The sequence below is a fragment of the Hyperolius riggenbachi genome, chromosome 9 (assembly GCF_040937935.1).
Source record: "Hyperolius riggenbachi isolate aHypRig1 chromosome 9, aHypRig1.pri, whole genome shotgun sequence".
Lineage (NCBI taxonomy): Eukaryota > Metazoa > Chordata > Amphibia > Anura > Hyperoliidae > Hyperolius > Hyperolius riggenbachi.
This window is the reverse complement of record NC_090654.1, coordinates 218,823,754-218,842,137: the sequence shown is the minus strand read 5'-3', so window position 1 is coordinate 218,842,137 and position 18,384 is coordinate 218,823,754. Positions and strand designations below refer to the sequence as shown.

Below are 18,384 nucleotides of genomic sequence, written 5' to 3'. Positions count from 1 at the left end.
AGGTACAGGGAGGGTTCTGTGTAAGAGTAGGCTTAGGTATATTTTTAGTAAAATTTTAGTAATAATTACTAATGTTTTACAACACTTATTACGAACGTAGTTATATTTATATAATCGTTATAAAGAATATTTTCAGATTTTATTATAAGAACAAACTGTAAATGAAGGTTATTCACAATAATATAGAATTATAACAATTAAACATATATTATTGTTTTTTTCATAAACGTAATTATAAGTTTAACTTTAGAAACAGGGAAGATTAACGTTTTCACAATTTCCGACTTCATAAACATTATTTAATGATTTATAATTTTGTTAAACCTTATTTGTAAACGAAATATAGCACACTATTTTTATAAACCCTATTAATGATTAATTATTATTTAGAGTTTACACCCCGCGCCCTTTTTGTCCGGGCGCCCTTTTTGTACGTACGCCACACACACACACACAGGTACCGTAAACAGGTGCAGTGACTGCGTGCGGTCACGTAGGTAGGTGGGTGGATGCACTGAACAACAGGTAGGTATTTGCAGTGATGGTTATTACAAATGTGCACCTGTCACACACACAAGTAGTCACTGAATGTGCTGGGCCTGGCATTGGCACAGTAGGAATTACCAAGGGGCCAAGGTCCAGCAGCTAAGACTGACTGACAGGGCTGTATATGCAACACAAGTGTCTGTGGGATACACACACAAAAAAATAGTTCACAAGAACAACATTAGCTCTCAAAAGAGCTGTTGAGGATGAGGAGTGCTTTTTAGCAATAAGTATCAGCAAGAAAGAGCAACCTAACAAGCCTAACTGTAGCCTAACTAAGCTTTCCCTAATGTCTCTGAAGCACCTCTCCCTTCTCTAATTACTGCAGCCACACGAGTGAGTGAAATGCCTGATGCTGCCTGCCTTTTATAAGGGGGGGTGGGGCTCCAGGAGGGAGTGTAGCCTGATTGGCTACCCTGTGCCTGCTGACTGTGATGTAAAGGGTCAAAGTTGACCCTAATTATGTAGTATAGGGGTTCGCAGTTCGCCGTGATTGCGAACCACCGAAGTTCACGCGAATAAGTTCGCGGTCGAACCATTCGGGCCCCCAGCTGGTGGCAGCTACATGCTTTCTAGTGGGATCTTTGGGTTACATGACTGACTTTTCCGAAGAGAATTGTTCTGGAATGGCTGCATCAAACTTGAAAATAGCGTAAGTTTATTATATTCAGCTTTAATGACAATGAATTAGGAATCTTTGAGGGTAAACTAAAGCTTTAGATATTGATTTACTTAACCACTTAAGGACCAGGGGTGGTTTGCCTGATCTGTGCTGCGTGGACTCTACAGCCCGCAGCACAGATCAGGATAGAGCCAGGGCGATCAGACTTACCCCCTTTTTTCCCCACTAGGGGGATGTCCTCCTGGGGGGGGGGTCTGATCGCCGCCGGCTTGCTGCGCTTTGCGGGGGGGCTCTTCAAAGCCCCCCTCTGCAGCGTTTTCGGCGCTCCGTCCCTCTCCCTCCCTCTACCTCCCCCTGTAAGCGGCGCAGGACGGATATCCGTCCTGCGCATTGTAGGATAGGCTTCAGCCTATCAAATGACGGTGATCCCCGGCCAATCAGAGGCCGAGGATCGCCGATCTGCCCTACGGCGCTGCTGCGCAGCAGCGCCGTATGATGTAAACAGCGGGGATTTCTTCCCCGCGTGTTTACATTTTGCCGGCGAGCCGCGATCGGCAGCTCTCCGGCTGTTCGCGGAGACACCGGTTTGCGGCCGTTTCCATGGTAATCCATTTAAGACCTGCTGACGCCTATGGGCGTTAGCTGGTCCTACAGCACCTAAACCATGCTAAATAATATTACAAATTAATTTAACTTATCAACTCGCCGTAAAAAGTTTGACTTTTATATATCCTTTAGGAGATCTTGGTGAACAGTTGGGAGCAGATATACTGTATGTACATTTCAGAAAAAAAAACTATTAATAAACAGGGACCAATGAAAATGTGGCCAGAGAAAAAGCATAGCAGCTATTTGCTGATTATTTTTCTTCCTGTTTCTATAGTTGACTCCTATTCTAAGTTCTGGACCAGAACTCCTCAGCTTTCCAAGCATACAGTAATGTGATTTGATGTCTCTGTACAAAAGGTACATGTGGTGTGATCACAAGTGTATGTATAAACCACTCTAATTAACAGAAAGATAAATTGTTTTACTACGGGAAACAGAATATAGAAGAACTGTAGTATTATTAATAGTCTTTGCTTGTTGCCTGATTGTTGTACTATTATCTGTTGTATTTATGTATCTGCTGTGTACTATTGTGTACTATATATATCAAACTAGATAAAAGTGTATCTATACAGAAACATGAAATTTGGGTGCCGGAGCCACTAGGGAAGTTTGGGCACCCCATAGGTGTTCATGTTAATTGTGGCTATAAAGGGACACTTGGACATCGGAGGCACCCAATAAAATATAAAACTGTGGCTACAAATAGTGGAGCTTCTAACATGGACAGTTGGACACCCAAACTTCTGCATTGGCCAATATTTTTGTATATTGTAGTGCAGGCAGCATACATATCATCGGGTTTGCGGTGGGGGGGTCGGTTAGGGATCGATGGGGGTGGTGGTCAGGGTTAGGTATTGGCGAGAGAAGGTCAATTAAGGTTAGGCATCAGTGGGGTCAGTTAGGGCTTGGAGTCAGTGGGGGGTGGTTAGATTAGGTAGAGGGTGGGCTCAAGTGAGAATACGGTTAGGTTTAGCATTGGTAAATTTTTGGTAATATTTACTGATATTTTAGTATCGGAATTATCACTGCCCTATCAGTCACCTATATTCTACTAGTGGCTATTTCCGGTGCCAAAATTTCCCCAGTGCCCTTTCTGCAGGTACGCATGCATACATTTACAAGGAATCTTTACTAGTGATAAAAAAACACGTTTGGTTTTATTGAGACATGTATTAAATCTATCAACACAAATATTTCTAAATAACCAGCTCCCTAAGCATTGCAGTTACAATAAGGGCCTGTTCACACTACACGCGTTTCCAGCCGCGTTTTGGAAACGCGTGCGGGTGGCCCGACACGCACGACATCAGACAGTGCATAGAGTGCACTGTCTGGTGTTCACACTGCATGCGTTCCGGACCTGTGCGGTCCGGGAACGCATGCTGCACGCAGATTTAGCAAAAACGTGCGGCTGTCCCATTCACTTTTCAGTGATGGGATCAGCCCCGCAACGCATACAAACGCAGATGGCGTGCGTTTGTACGCGTTGCATTCCACATGCGTGGCCATCCGCGTTTGTAATGTGAACCGGCCCTAAATATGTTTTTCTGTATTTGGTAAATGTCTTACCACAATCACGCCAGATGGTGAGTAGGCATTGAAGGGATGGACCACGGTGGAGTCATTCTGGTCAGGAGTAAGAATCTTTTCAGTTTTTTGTGATATCTCACTTTCCCCATCATCAGACAAGATGGAGACATAATTTGGATCACTTGCATTGGGGTAAGAGAGGAGAGTTGTATAACTGTATGTCCTTGCTCCATGTAAACTCGATTGCCATGTCTTGTATATATAATTAGCTAGCACCTCTTCATCCCTTTCGCTGCCTGCGATATGGGGCTTGCCGGCAAAAAACCTGCAAAGAAATGCGTTGCAATTATTTTCAACGGAAATTATGTTTACTGACTGCCCAAGGCTAACTTGTGATAAATATGTCTCAATTTGATGTTGCTACATTTTACATGCCTGAATACCATTGTTTTAATAAAACACAGTGCCATCTAACCTTTATGGACAGAGCTGCAGAATGTCTTGTCTCTATTTCATGGTGGCTGCCATCTTGCTTTCTTCAAAATCTGAAAATGGCTTTACCACTGTGTGTGAATCAGCTACAAGGCTTTCACTTTCTTAGGATAGTCTCACAATGGTCAGTTGCATAACACTCGAGTTATAATGAGTGTGAACTACACTGGAGACTGGACATAGATTTTAACACAAAGCCTGCATGCAGCGAGTTAGAATAACACAATCAGTTACAACGCTTCCCCAACAGTGGTGCCCAGAAAGAGGTACCGTAGTAGTAAAATTATGGTTGGACTTGTTCTATGTGGTTATCACTTTAAAGAGGAACTCCAGTGAAAGTAATGTAATAAAAAAGTGCTTCATTTTTACAATACTTATCTATAAATGATTTAGTCAGTGTTTTCCCATTGTAAAATCTTTCCTCGCCCTGGTTTAAATTCTGACATTTACCACATGGTGACATTTTTACTGCTGGCATGTGATGTCACTGGAAGAAGATGCTGCTTGCTTTTTTGGCAGTTGGACCCAGCTGTAAACAGCTGTTATTTCCCACAATGCAGTGAGGTTCACAGACAGGAAACTGTCAGGACCATGGTTCTGACACCCCACTGTGGGAGGGGTTTCACCACAATATCAGCCATACAGAGCCCCCTGATGATCCGTTTGTGAAAAGGAAAAGATTTCTCATGGGAAAAGGAGTATCAGCTACTGATTGGGATGAAGCTCAATTCTTGGTCACGGTTTCTCTTTAATTCGGCAACAAAATAACCACCTCCTCACTAGGATCTGATTTATACTTTTCCTGTCTAACACAACTGTATTGCATCACTTCTCCCTCCAAATGCAGTTCTCCCCCTTTCCATGTGCATCAGCTACCCTTACATGTGCAATACCCTTCCATTCACAGGCCCCTCAGCCTGCAGCTAACTTCTTTCATGTGTTGACCCTCATTTACAGCATTCCTATTTCATTTGCAGTCTCCTCTCCCATGTCCAGTAGCAGGAGTGGGTATCAGTTCCCCTATGCTATGCCCTCCCCATGCAAAAATCTGACCATGACCCCCAACTACAGAAATGGGTAAAATGGGTAATTTATGACTCCTTATGTATTTACCATAATTTTGAAAAAATGCTTTAGTGCATTAAACAAGTATGTCTTTGAAATGCAGAATCATAAACCTTGTCTATTTCAAGTTCTCTTTTCTTCTGTATATCTTCTTTGATTACAGTATGCCACCCTCCTGTCCTCATCCTCTGCCCACAGTGCTCTGACCAGAAGCAGCATCTATGTATATCTCACTGACTCTCAATTCAAAAAGCCTTTAAAGCAAATTTAAAATAGAATGCTCTGCCTCCATTTATGTGCATTTGCTTCCAAAGGATTCCCGTTACTACAGATGAACCTTGGTCAGGGCCGGATTTAGGGCAAGGCCACCTAGGCCATGGCCTAGGGCACCACAGGAGCAAGGGCACCAAAACAGCAGGCTAAACTGGTGCAAGCTTGCTAATGCTGCAATGCAGGGGGGTCAGGCAAGCGCCTGACCATGGTACTCTGCTGCCAGTGGCCTGAGCAGCAGGGCACCTTGCTCTCTGTGCATGTTTGCATTGTGGCCAGCGGCTATGGACTTGGGCAGCATTGGAGAGGGAAAGGAAGATGAAGCTTCTGCAGTGAATACAAGCAGAGAAGTGAGTGACACTGATGGCTGCTACGGTGTGAAGGTGAACTGGCAACCTATACTGAAGGGGGTGGGAAAAGGAGGGATTATGGGAGTCATCTGGCTACCTATACTGGAGGGAAGGGGGAGGGGTCATCTCTCTACCTATACCGAAGGGGGGATGGATGGTGACAGTGGCCTAGGGCAGTAAAGGGTACAAATCCGGCCCTGACCTTGGTGAGACATTAAAATATGGCAGTGCAAGTGCCCCTGATCAGTGTGCAGTAAGGAAGCAATGGGTGAGGGGTGCGAGACAGTGTTTTGCAATCAAGAAATAAGAACAATGAATAAATGAACAAAATCTGTCAATCGATCTTTCACCCTCAGGTGGCAGTAGCTTACAGCTTTTACAGATAAGAGCATAGCCAGCTCTGGTAGTCACTGCCTCATGTCTACGGTTACCATAACTCATACCCACTGCAGACAACTTCACCCAGGACTGAACTTCACCCCGATCAGTAGCCAATTCTTTCCACAAGAAATCTTTACCTTTTCTCAAATAGATCATCAGAGACATCTGTATGGCTGATATTGTGGTGAACTCCCCACACCTGCAGTGTGATGTAAGCGCCGTGGTCCTGACAGTTTGCAATCTGTGAACCTCATTGCATTGTGGGAAATAACAGCTGTTTCCAACTGCCAAGCAAGCAGTATCTCCCTCTGTGCATATACCTATCCAAAACAAACAATCCTCAGAGATCACCTGGCGGGACTAAAGATGTTGCCACCTGCAGGGGCATAGCAATAGCCATAGCAGCCACAGCAGCTGCTATGGGGCCCTGGAGAAGAGGGGGTCCAGGAGGTACTTGATGTGTTCACTATTAACTTTGCTTTGTTGCTCCACCCTCTGACCTTGTCTCGGTGCTCATGGACTATACATAGTGTGCATTGCCTCAGAATGTAAATTGACCAATCAACTCATATTCATAGAGTAGGGACAGGAAGCATTGCTCAAGAGTGTCTAGATAAGATGGCCCCACAAGAATGTTGCTGTTGGGCCCCATAATGTCTAGCTACGCCACTGGCCACCTGTGATACATTTCAGAATGTAAATCAGGGAAAGGAAAGATTCTACAATGGGCAAACACTGACTAAATACATGATAAATAAATATTGTAAAAAATAAGCAATTTTATTCATTACGTTATTTTCACTATAGTTCCTATTTACCTCTCACAACCTCAGATCAGCAAGTTCTATAAACTTGGTCACTCCCAGAGTGCACCTCAAAAATTCTGGAGATGGAGCCTTCTGTCATGCTGCCCCTACTCTTTGGAACTCCCTGCCACACCCAGTAAAGACAGCACCATCCCTGGAGCTATTCAAATCCAGACTGAAAAGCCACCTGTTTAGCCTGGCATTTCCGGACTTATAAAATTCTTCCTCTGTACCACGATGGTCGGAGCCATGCTTATGCGCTTTGAGTCCCATGGGAGAAAAGCGCTTTTCAAATGTTATTTGTTGTTGTTGTTGAACTGAAAAGTCAAAATAACCATACACAGGGCATACTTACCTCCTGTGTAGTCTACTCATCAATCTCTTTCTCCTCTCCTGCGTCCCATTTGTCCACTGTGATCAATAGAATTCTCCATCCTCCATTTTGAAAATGGCCATTACCCCATAATAGCTTCCTGGTCAGCACACTGTTAAACTGTAATATAGCCCACTTGAGCCGTATCAAAACGTAGACATTACCTTGCACATCAGTTGTAACTGACAGCAGTTGATATATAACTGACAGCAACTGGTATATTTCAATTCTGACAAAATCTTGTCAGAACTGGAAGGGATCACTGGAAGAAGAAAATGGTGAGTTTCTGAGAGGAACTGACGGTGAGGTAAGTATGTAATATTCATTTGCAGCTACATCATGTGTTTATTTTAAATAATTTTCCTCAGTTCAGGTTCCCTTTAATACTTGAGCTGAAAATGTAATGTCCCTTTTGCAAGTGAAAAACTACCAATAGGTGGGTAAAAAGGACTGTCAAAATTATTAATATTTACTTGCTTGCTGTGGTTTAATGGGGCCCATATGCAATTACATTTTTCTCCTGACTTTTCTCCCAGGTGATATTTTTTACACCTTGTCATAAAATGCCTTTTAAACCACCAGCAAGAAAGAAAATACTCAGAATCATTTTGCTAGTACTTTTTACTACTTTTTTCAATTGTAAAATACTTAAAAGTTATTTTAAAGAGAATATGAAAATTATCTCCTGGGAGATAACTCAGAAGAAAAAGTTAATTGCATATGGGCTATCGTGCTATTCAGCTACAAGCTTGAATTGTCAACAAAAGACATAATTAAAGTGGACCTGAACTCTTGCATCGGACAGAAGAAAAACATAGGGAAATGCACCCTGTATGTATTTAGAGAATTTAGCCTAATTCCCCATCATATACGACTAAGCACAAACTGTAATTTGATCTCTCCCTGTGTCACCTGACTGCCATGGCAGATAAGACAGATTAGCTCATTTGAAAGCACAGGATGTTAATAATATGTCTGCTTCCAGGAAAACAGGAAGTAGAAACGGTGCAGATTTATTTCAGGATTTGTATCAGCTGTAACTAATAAATATTTTTCTTTAGAGATTATTATGCTGTTGCTTATCTTTTAGAGCAGAGAGGACGTTCTGAGTTCAGGTCCTCTTTAAGCTCCAATGAAAAACAAGGATTGCTCATTGTGAAAAACATGGACCAGTATGCAATTCATTTTTTCTCCTGAGTTTTATTTTCATAACTTGTCAATAAAATGCCCTTTAAACCACCAGCATGCAAGAAAATACTCAAAATAATTTTGATAGTACTTTTTAACCTATTTTTTTGATACTTTTTTAATTGCAAGGTGCTGAAAAGTTATTGTAAAGAGAACATGAAAAATCTCCTAAGAGAAAACGGTAATTGCATATGGGCCACAGTTCTGTGCTGTCAGTGCTGGAATAAATATGCATGAGAAATGAACAACTTGTTTTAAGCATAACCCACAATGAATTATGACTAACAAATCACATATGTAAAGTTAAAAAGTAATTTTAAATTGTAACTTCTGTTGTAGACCTAAGGTAATTGTTCACCAGTAGAGACCAGGAATCAGCTAACTAAAGTCTAGGAAGCCCTGCACAATTGAATCTCTGCTTCCACCTCCCAGGAGTAACGCAATGTGCTGCTGCCCGTGCCAATGGACGTTTACTGTACTTCCAGTGCTTGCCTGGGCGTGCTGTCGTTTATCAATGAAACAGTAACAATGGCAAACATCTAGGTGATCAGCACAATCAGCTGGACTCCATCACCTTCCAGTGTCACCGCACTGAACACTGACCTTGATGCTCAGTCAAGCAGCAAGTGACATAATTCAGCAGCATACCTTGAAGCACAATGCTCTTACAGATGATTGCAAGAGCTGAGAAATGAAATATTTTGAACCAAAGACGTTGTAAAACTGAAAGGTCGGGCCACTTCATCTGAAAGCCTGAACAATGTAATTCAGCTAAAGTGTAAATAGAAATTTCACAACCAGTGGAAACCAAATAGTGCCTCAGAACTAATAATATAACCTTATAGTTACAAAGGCATACACTAATGTATTTTCCATGGGTTTCATCCCTTGCTATATCATTCACTTCCTGTTGCAGCTCTCAGCTGTACCTCATATTAGCAGCACTTGCTTTTATCAGCAAGTCAATCACTGATGTATTTTTCATGGGTTTCATCCCCTAATGCCCTGTTATATCATTCACTTCCTGTTAGAGGCCTGCATTGAAATGCGGTTTGGTTTCGGGTACCTATTTTTGCTTTAGGTCAGGTGTGGGTCAGGTTGTGTATAGTGCTCTGCAGGTGTGGGACAGGTTGTGGGTAGTGCTCTGCAGGTGTGGGTCGGGTTGTGTGTAGTGCTCTGCAGGTGCGGGTCAGGTTGTGTGTAGTGCTCTGCAGGTGTGGGTCAGGTTGTGTGTAGTGTTCTGCAGGTGTGGGTTGGGTTTTGTGTAGTGCTCTGCAGGTGTGGGTCGGGTTGTGTGTAGTGCTCTGCGGGTGTGGGTCGGGTTGTGTGTTGTGCTCTGCGGGTGTGGGTCAGGTTGTGTGTAGTGCTCTGTAGGTGTGGATCGGGTTGTGTGTAGTGCTCTGCGGTGTGGGTCAAGTTGTGTTTAGTGCTCTGTGGGTGTGGGTCAGGTTGTGTGTAGTGCTTTGCAGGTGTGGGTCGGGTTGTGTGTAGTGCTCTGCAGGTGTGGGTCGGGTTGTGTGTAGTGCTCTGCGGGTGTGGGTCGGGTTGTGTGTTGTGCTCTGCGGGTGTGGGTCGGGTTGTGTGTAGTGCTCTGCAGGTGTGGATCGGGTTGTGTGTAGTGCTCTGCGGTGTGGGTCAAGTTGTGTTTAGTGCTCTGTGGGTGTGGGTCAGGTTGTGTGTAGTGCTTTGCAGGTGTGGGTCGGGTTGTGTGTAGTGCTCTGCAGGTGTGGGTCGGGTTGTGTGTAGTGCTCTGCGTTTTTTCTCATTGCTTTTCACTACCCCTGCGTGTATCCGTGGTCCTGATCCGTTGCATGAAAATGCAGCAGGTCCGGACCTTCCGTTCAGGTTTTGAAAACGGGTCCCCGCAAACGCAGATGGATCCGTTTTTTACTTAGGTGAGGCTGGCTGCTATTTTAAACATTAGTATCCGGGACTCCGTTTTTCATCAGGTTTGAAAAACGCAGCCACGGATACGTTTCCGGACCTAGTGTGGACCAGCTCTAAATCCAGGACTCTGGAAGTCTCAACTAACCGGCATGCCTGGAGGGATAATGGGGACTATGCTTGGGGGGTTTTGCAGGGCAAAAAATACTCACTGAGTCAGTGTCCAGCACTGTCTTCTAACCTTCCTGTAGCTGCTAGCTGCTTTCCAGCATCCATGCACGGATCCCAGCGGGTCAGGTGACACATTGGAGCTGCGCACAGAGGATGCCGGACAGCTGCTAGGAGCTACAGGAGGGTCAGAAGACAGCGCTGGACACTCAGTGAGTACTTTATGCTACACGGGGGGTAAGTTTGTGTTTTTTTAAGCCAGTTGCGCAAGCAACCAGCAAACACATGTATCCAGCATCAGGCGATCAGTGCCAGATACTGGGGACCAAAGACGGGAAAAGGTCCGCTAGCACCCAAGGCTGAGACACCAAAGTATGCCCTCTATCCCTTCCACCCCAGCCGTCTCACCCTGATTGCTATTAGACTAAGAGGCACCCCAGAACACCCAACACCTTAATCTCTAGTTATCTGGCTTGCAGTCGCTGCCATGTATCCCCTTTTCTTATTTCTCTCTGCTTCAAACACAATAGGGGAATGAGTGAATTTTGCGCCCCTTCCTACACTGCGCCCTGAGGCTGGAGCCTCTCTCGCCTCTGCCTCGGTCCGGCCCTGCTGGGGACTTTGCTGTATTGAGAAGAGAAACATTAATTACTATAATATTTTTCTTTCAGCACAAAACACTAATTAAAAAAAAAATAGGAAAAAAGAAAATTAATTTTTTTTTTGCTGGAAAAACTGATTGTGTGCGTGAATTCTTGCTCCTGTCTGCTAATGTGTCTGCTTATTTTGGGCTTGATTCACAAAGCGGTGCTAACTGTCTAGCACGGGTGTGCTAAACAGTTAGCATGTGAATCGCGGCACTTTGTGCACGCAAAAGTCCGCGAACGGCACTTGCCGTGCTAACTGTTTAGCACACCCGTGCTAGACAGTTAGCACCGCTTTGTGAATCAAGCCCTTTGTGTGTTGCTGATGTCATTTAAATAACAAATCAGAAGTATTATAGTATATAGAGGTTTATGATTGCCAGCTGTTATAATTCCTAGTGTCTCGTCATGTATATGCTTTAACTAAAATTTAATAAAGTGATTGAATTTTATAATCATTGGAAGAATTGCTGAGATTTTATGACAGGAATAATCTCTCATACAGACATTGATCTATGTACAGTATACACTGAACCTTTCAAATATTAAACCATACAGGGACTGAGTGAATTGAAACTGACATTGGTATGAAATGTAAAAGGCCAAAATGTGTCAGGTGATATAACTGACTTGTTGTTTTTAAAGGTAGAAGCTCTGGGGCACTCAACATGATGTTGGCATTTAAAATTTAATAAGCCCCTGACCTGAATTAAGTATGCAGCTAGAGATCTTTGAAGGACTTGCACACCTCATCATGCCAGCACTTATTCAGCAAAGAGACCTTGGGCAAGACTCCCTGACACTGCTACTGCCTACTGAGCACACCCTAATGGCTGCAGCTCTGGCGCTTTGAGTCTGCCAGGAGAAAAGCGCGTTATAAATGTTCTGTGTTTTGTCTTTTCCATGAACAGCAGTGAATATTAAAACATCCCAGAGCTTGCATTTTTATAGACAAGTGGATTAGCTTTTATTATGCTTTCCTGACAGCTTCACTTTATAATTGAACAAGCAAAATCAAAAAAGCCTTATGGTCGTACTTCAAGTTTTTGTGGATTTCCTCAGCCTTAATCTCTTGCTGAAGTTGACGACTGATTTCAGGGTCTCCATCTTTGCTCATTCTTTGCAGCCAAATAGGTAGTTTTGGACTGATGGCAAATTGTCCAATGAGAATTCCGATCACCAGGAGAGTCACACCTCCAGCTGTCAATCCCAGAACCTTTGTCCGATGCATTGTGTACTAATTGAAGAAGAGAAAGCAATAATTGTTTTACAAATACAGTAAAGTCTCAGTTATCCATAACTCAGTAAACCAGAATTCTCAAGCAACCCCCCCCCCCCCCCCCCCAAAAAAAAAAAACGGCATTGCAGAATACACAAAGCTATATTAACAGTGCATAACAGTAAGTATGTTTGCCTTCATTTGTTTTTAAATACTGCACTTCAAAATTATTAAAGCCTATTGTTTGGGTATGGCATGAGGTATCGTACAGTGTTAGGCCTAATTTTAATTTTTAGCCTTGCCATATTATACACAGCACTATTTATAAAATAAATAAATAAATAAAACACTACAGCACACATTGATTTGGTGTTAGACCCGGACAGTCAAGGTACTGGAGTACTCACCCACCCAGGCTTCACACACCTGATCTGTCGGTGCACGATCCTCCGTGGGTCACCAATCCACAAAGTAGACAATGTAATATAAAGATTGAGGTCAGCACTCCAAAGGCGATAATAAACTTGCGTTTCTTTTGCAGGTAGCAAAACAGAACATGTTTCGGGGTTACCCCCTTTCTCAAGTGTACAAACAACCCATGACACACAAACCTTTATGTACAACATGAATATAGTGCACCACACCCATCATTAGGAGACCCCTTTAGGTCAGCTGACCCGGGTGATGTCACAGTTCAAAATCCAATTAACCCCGCAGGGTCAGTCCAAAAACCTCTTACTGGGCACTACACATAGACATGTCTATCCAGCTAAACACATGAGTAAACATGAGCATCAGCATACATTAAGTATAATCACTTATACAACAATACAACTGTATAAGCCTTATTCTACAGTGACTCATTGCCCCAGGGATACGACATGTTCCCTTTCTCCACTACCCACCGTGCGGTGACCAATCATCATGCCCTGGGGGAGAGAACACATTAGAGCATATGTATTAGTTACAATTAAACATCTTTACATTACAAAAAAGCATTTCAGACTAAACATATCATTCAGTCCTCTAGGGGTTATTGAATCCAACCTCCTCATCCATCTTGCCTCTTTTTGTAACAGCAATCTATCCTTATTTCCCCCTCTAGTGAGTGGTCTTTCCCACATATAACAATCCACAGGGGTACGTCGGTGCATAAACCACAAACTCGCTGCAACACATGGTACAGGAGGCCTTGTTACTAGGTTTGATCACAAAGGGGACTGCTAAATTCCTAGAAGTAGAACATCCACAAGTGTCACTGTTATACTTATTGCCCAAGATTCATAAAAGCTTGACCCAGCCTCAGGGACGTCCAATAGTTTCGGCTATTGGGTCGGTGTTGTACCCTTTGTCTAAGTTTATTGGTCATTACTTGCAGGATCTTGTCAGGGGGATACCTACGTGTCTGAAAGACACCACTGACTTACTGCAGAGGTTGAAAGGTTTCAATGTCAACTTTGAAGGGTTAACATTGGCAACGCTTGATGTACAGAGTTTGTTTACCTCAATACTGCATGAGGAGGGTATGAAGTATATTGAAGAAAACGATGGCTAATTCTGCTCGACTGTTTGAAAATGGTATTAGTGAACAATTACTTGAAGTTTGAAAATGATTTCTATTTGCAGAAACAAGGCACGAGCATGGGGTTCCCTGTGGCAAATGAAAAGTATTGCAAAGTATTGCAACGAGATTGTTGGATACTACAGATTTGTCAACGACATTTTGATTGTATGGCAGGGAGAGGTAGATAAGCTACAACTGATGTTGAATGAGGCTAATGCAGCTCATCCGACAATCAAGTTTACCATGGAATACTCAGATAGAGTAATACAGTATTTGGATGTTTCCATCTCTGTATCATAGGAGGGGTTGTGTACAGATCTGTACACTAAGTCGACAGATCATAACAACCTGCTCCGTGTTGACAGTTTCCACAACCGGAGTGTGATCATAGCCATACCGAAGGGGCAGTTTTCGAGAGCTAGGAGGATAGCGTCCACCAAGGAGGGGTATCAGACAGCAGCGGCCAAGCTAGTGAGAAAGTTTATCTCCAAAGGGTATGACCCCAAAATGCTGGATAGAGTAAAGACAGAGGTGGGCAGGATTGACAGAGAATCCTTGTTGGTGGGGAAACCCAAAATTGATAAAATCTCTAAACGGATCCCATTTGTCCAAACATAATGCAGTCAGTCAGGTATAGTTAGACAGGTGGTCAATAAATATTGGCCAGTGTTACAACAGGACCCAGTGTACGGAGAGGTGTTCAAGGAACCCCCGTTGTTTGCGTTCAGGAGAGGGAGGACCATAAAAAATATGGTCAGTAAGGTTTATCTGTCAGAGAGATGTGTTGAGATGAGCAAATTGACACGGAAAAGGGGAACATTTCTGTGCATGAACTGCGACTGCTGTGGCACGATTATCAAAGAGGATCATGTGTGACACCCATATTCGGGTGAAACAATCTATATCCAGTCGATGTATACGTGTTGCAGCGAGTTTGTGGTTTATGCACTGAAGTGCCCCTGTGTATTGTTATATGTGGGAAAGACCACAAGGGATGTAAAGACAAGAATACAGGAACACAGAGGCTCTATCCGAGGGTCTGACCTATTCAAGCCGAGCAGCCACACACCAATGGGCAGACATTTCCATGCCCATGGACATGGTGTGTGTCGCAGCTCAAATGGATGGTGTTGGACCATGTACCTCCACTCACTAGAGGGGGAAATAGGGATAGATTGCTGTTACAAAAAGAGGCAAGATGGATGAGGAGGTTGGATTCAATAACCCCTAGAGGACTGAATGATATGTTTCATCCGAAATGTTTTTTGTAAAGATGTTTAATTGTATCTAATACATATGCTCTGATGTGTTCTCTCCCCCAGGTTGTGATGATTGGTCACCGCATTGTGGGTGGCAGGGCCGCGCCTGGGCGGGTGCTGTGGGTGCATTGCACCCAGGCGCCTGTCTCTGAGAGGCTCCGCTCGGCCGCCGCTCACCCCCTCTGGCCACTGCTCCCCCACTCTAGCCGTCGCTCCCCTCTCCCTCTCCCTCTAGCACGTCAGACCTCGATCAGGCGACAACCAATAGTGCGGACGCTAGGACCTAGCACACCGCACTGATATGCAGAAGTGACATCACTTCCGCATACAAAGCGGGTGCGTCCGGCGCCCGCTCTTACTGGTCGGGTCGCCCGCTGATCCTGAGGTCTGCTGGCTGCGAGGTGAGGGGGGAGCGGCGGCGGCTAGAGGGGGGGCTCCTGTCACTCACTACCCAAACGGGGTCCCTGTCACTCACTAGCTGACCGGGAGTCCCTGTTACTCACTAGCTAAACGGGGCTTCCCGTCACTCACTAGCTAAACGGGGCTCCCTGTCAATCACTACCTAAATGGGGTCCCTGTCACTCACTGCCTAAACAGGGGTCCCTGTCACTCACTAGCTAAATGGGGCTCCCTGTCACTCACTAGCTAAAGGGGGTCCCTGTCACTCCCTACCTAAACGGGGTCCCTGTCACTCACTACCTAAAGGGGGTCCCTGTCACTCACTACCTAAAGGGGGTCCCTTTCACTCCCTACCTAAAGGGGGTCCCTTTCACTCACTACCTAAATGGGGTCCCTGTCACTCACTATCTAAAGGGGGTCCCTGTCACTCACTACTAGAGATGGGCCGAACCTCCGATTTTAGGTTCGCGAACCGGGTTCGCGAACTTTCGTGTAACGTTCGGTTCGCGTTAAAGTTCGCGAACCGCAATAGACTTCAATGGAGATGCGAACTTTGAAAAAAAAAATAATTATGCTGGCCACAAAACTGATGGAAAAGATGTTTCAAGGGGTCTAACACCTGGAGGGGGGCATGGCGGAGTGGGATACATGCCAAAAGTCCCAGGGAAAAATCTGGATTTGACGCAAAGCAGCGTTTTAAGGGCAGAAATCACATTGAATGCTAAGTGACAAGCCTAAAGTGCTTTAAAACATCTTGCATGTGTATACATCAATCAGGTAGTGTAATTAAGGTACTGCTTCACACTGACACACCAAACTCACCGTGTAACGCACCACAAACAGCTGTTTGTGTAGTGATGGCCGTGCTGGACTGGTGCGCACCATGGCGAGAGTGCAGGTTTTGGTGGCTTTACAGCCCATATGGTCGCCTGGCTGATGTAGCTGAATGACAGAACAGTGACTGTCCAGCTGATCAAATTTGGTCTGACCACAATGAAGCAACGACCTTATTATCTTTTGTGTGCCCCCCGAGACACTCATCTAGGCGCCGGTCATTGCTTCATTGTGATATGCAAGCCCCTTCACCACGGCAAGGTAATGATCACGAAGGGGAATGGGCGCATGTACATGCCTTTTCTTTTGTTGTTGCAGCTGCCCGCAGTGCAGCCAGAAAAATTAGGCAGTCATGTACACGCACCAGAAAAATTATTACAGCGGCCGCTGCTAGCAGCGGCCTAAAAAATTCAGCAATCCGCCTGGAGTCCCGGACCCTGTTGGTGGTGGCGGAGAAGGTAGTCAAGCGGCCTGCAGGCAGACATGCTGTGTGGAGGGACTGGGAGCGACTTAGTCTTCTTGGGGCAGCCCAGGCAGCCAGTCACACGGCGTGCAGGCAGAGATGCTGTGTGTGCGGGGACTGACTTAGTCTTGGGGCGGGCAGCAGCCCTCTGGGATCCATGCCTCATTCATTTTGATAAAGGCGAGGTACTTAACACTTTTGTGATTTAGGCGACTTCTCTTCTCTGTGACAATGCCTCCAGCTGCGCTGAAGGTCCTTTCTGACAGGACGCTTGCGGCAGGGCAGGAGAGAAGTTGGATGGCAAATTGGGACAGCTCTGGCCACAGGTCAAGCCTGCGCACCCAGTAGTTCAAGGGTTCCTCATCGCTGTTCACAGCAGTGTCTACATCCACACTTAAGGCCAGGTAGTCAGCTACCTGCCGTTCCAGGCGTTGGTGGAGGGTGGATCCGGAAGGGCTACGGCGAGGCGTTGGACTAAAGAACGTCCGCATGTCCGACATCACCATGAGATCGCTGGAGCGTCCTGTCTTTGACTGCGTGGACACGGGAGGAGGATTAGTGGCAGTGGTACCTTGCTGGCGTTGTGCTGTCACATCACCCTTAAAGGCATTGTAAAGCATAGTTGACAGCTGGTTTTGCATGTGCTGCATCCTTTCCACCTTCCGGTGAGTTGGTAACAGGTCCGCCACTTTGTGCCTGTACCGAGGGTCTAGTAGTGTGGCCACCCAGTACAGCTCATTCCCCTTGAGGTTTTTTATACGGGGGTCCCTCAACAGGCAGGACAGCATAAAAGACGACATCTGCACAAAGTCGGATCCAGTACCCTCCATCTCCTCTTGCTCTTCCTCAGTGACGTCACGTAAGTCAACATCCTCCCCCCAGCCGCGAACAATACCACGGGAAGGTTGAGCAGCACAAGCCCCCTGCGACGCCTGCTGCGGGTGTTCTCCTGCCGCCGTCCCCTCCTCCTCCTCCTCCTCCTCCTCCCCCAAAGAAACACCTTGCTCATCATCCTCTGAGTCTGACTCGTCTTCTGCACACGACTTCTCTTCTTCCTCCTCCTCCCCCCTCTGTGCTGCCGCAGGTGTTGAGGAAACAGCTGGGTCTGATGAAAATTGGTCCCATGCCTGTTCCTGCCGTAACGGTTCCTGGTCACGCTCATTCACAGCTTCATCCGCCACTCTACGCACAGCACGCTCCAAGAAGTAAGCGTAGGGAATTAAGTCGCTGATGGTGCCCTCACTGCGGCTCACCAGGTTGGTCACCTCCTCAAACGGCCGCATGAGCCTGCATGCATTTTTCATCAGTGTCCGTCCAGTTGTCGGGCCAGAACATCTCCATCTTCCCAGACTGTTTCATTCTACTGTAGTTGTAGAGGTAGTGGGTGACGGCTTTCTTCTGTTCTAGCAGGCGGGAGAACATGAGCAGGGTCGAATTCCAGCGAGTCGGGCTATCGCAAATGAGGCGTCTCACCGGCATGTTGTTTTTCCGCTGAATTTCTGCAAATCGTGCCATGGCTGTGTAAGACCGCCTCAAATGCTCACAGAACTTCCTGGCCTGCTTCAGGACATCCGCTAAGCCAGGGTACTTTGCCACAAATCTTTGAACAACTAGATTCATGACATGTGCCATGCAGGGTATGTGTGTCAGCTTCCCCATATGCAAAGCGGCAAGCAGATTGCTGCCGTTGTCGCACACCACGTTGCCTATCTCCA

General features: G+C 45.4%; 1 protein-coding gene across 1 annotated transcript in view; it reads right to left on the bottom strand.

The window, feature by feature from the left end:
- Positions 1–18,384, bottom strand: part of LOC137531888 (putative N-acetylated-alpha-linked acidic dipeptidase) — a 217,217-nt gene that overhangs the window by 185,480 nt on the left and 13,353 nt on the right. The window contains exons 2-3 of the mRNA XM_068251892.1: positions 11,969–12,168; positions 3,350–3,635 (exon numbers count right to left, since the gene is read on the bottom strand). Of these exons, the coding sequence (XP_068107993.1) occupies positions 3,350–3,635; positions 11,969–12,168 (486 nt within the window). The remainder of the gene's footprint in view (positions 1–3,349; positions 3,636–11,968; positions 12,169–18,384) is intronic.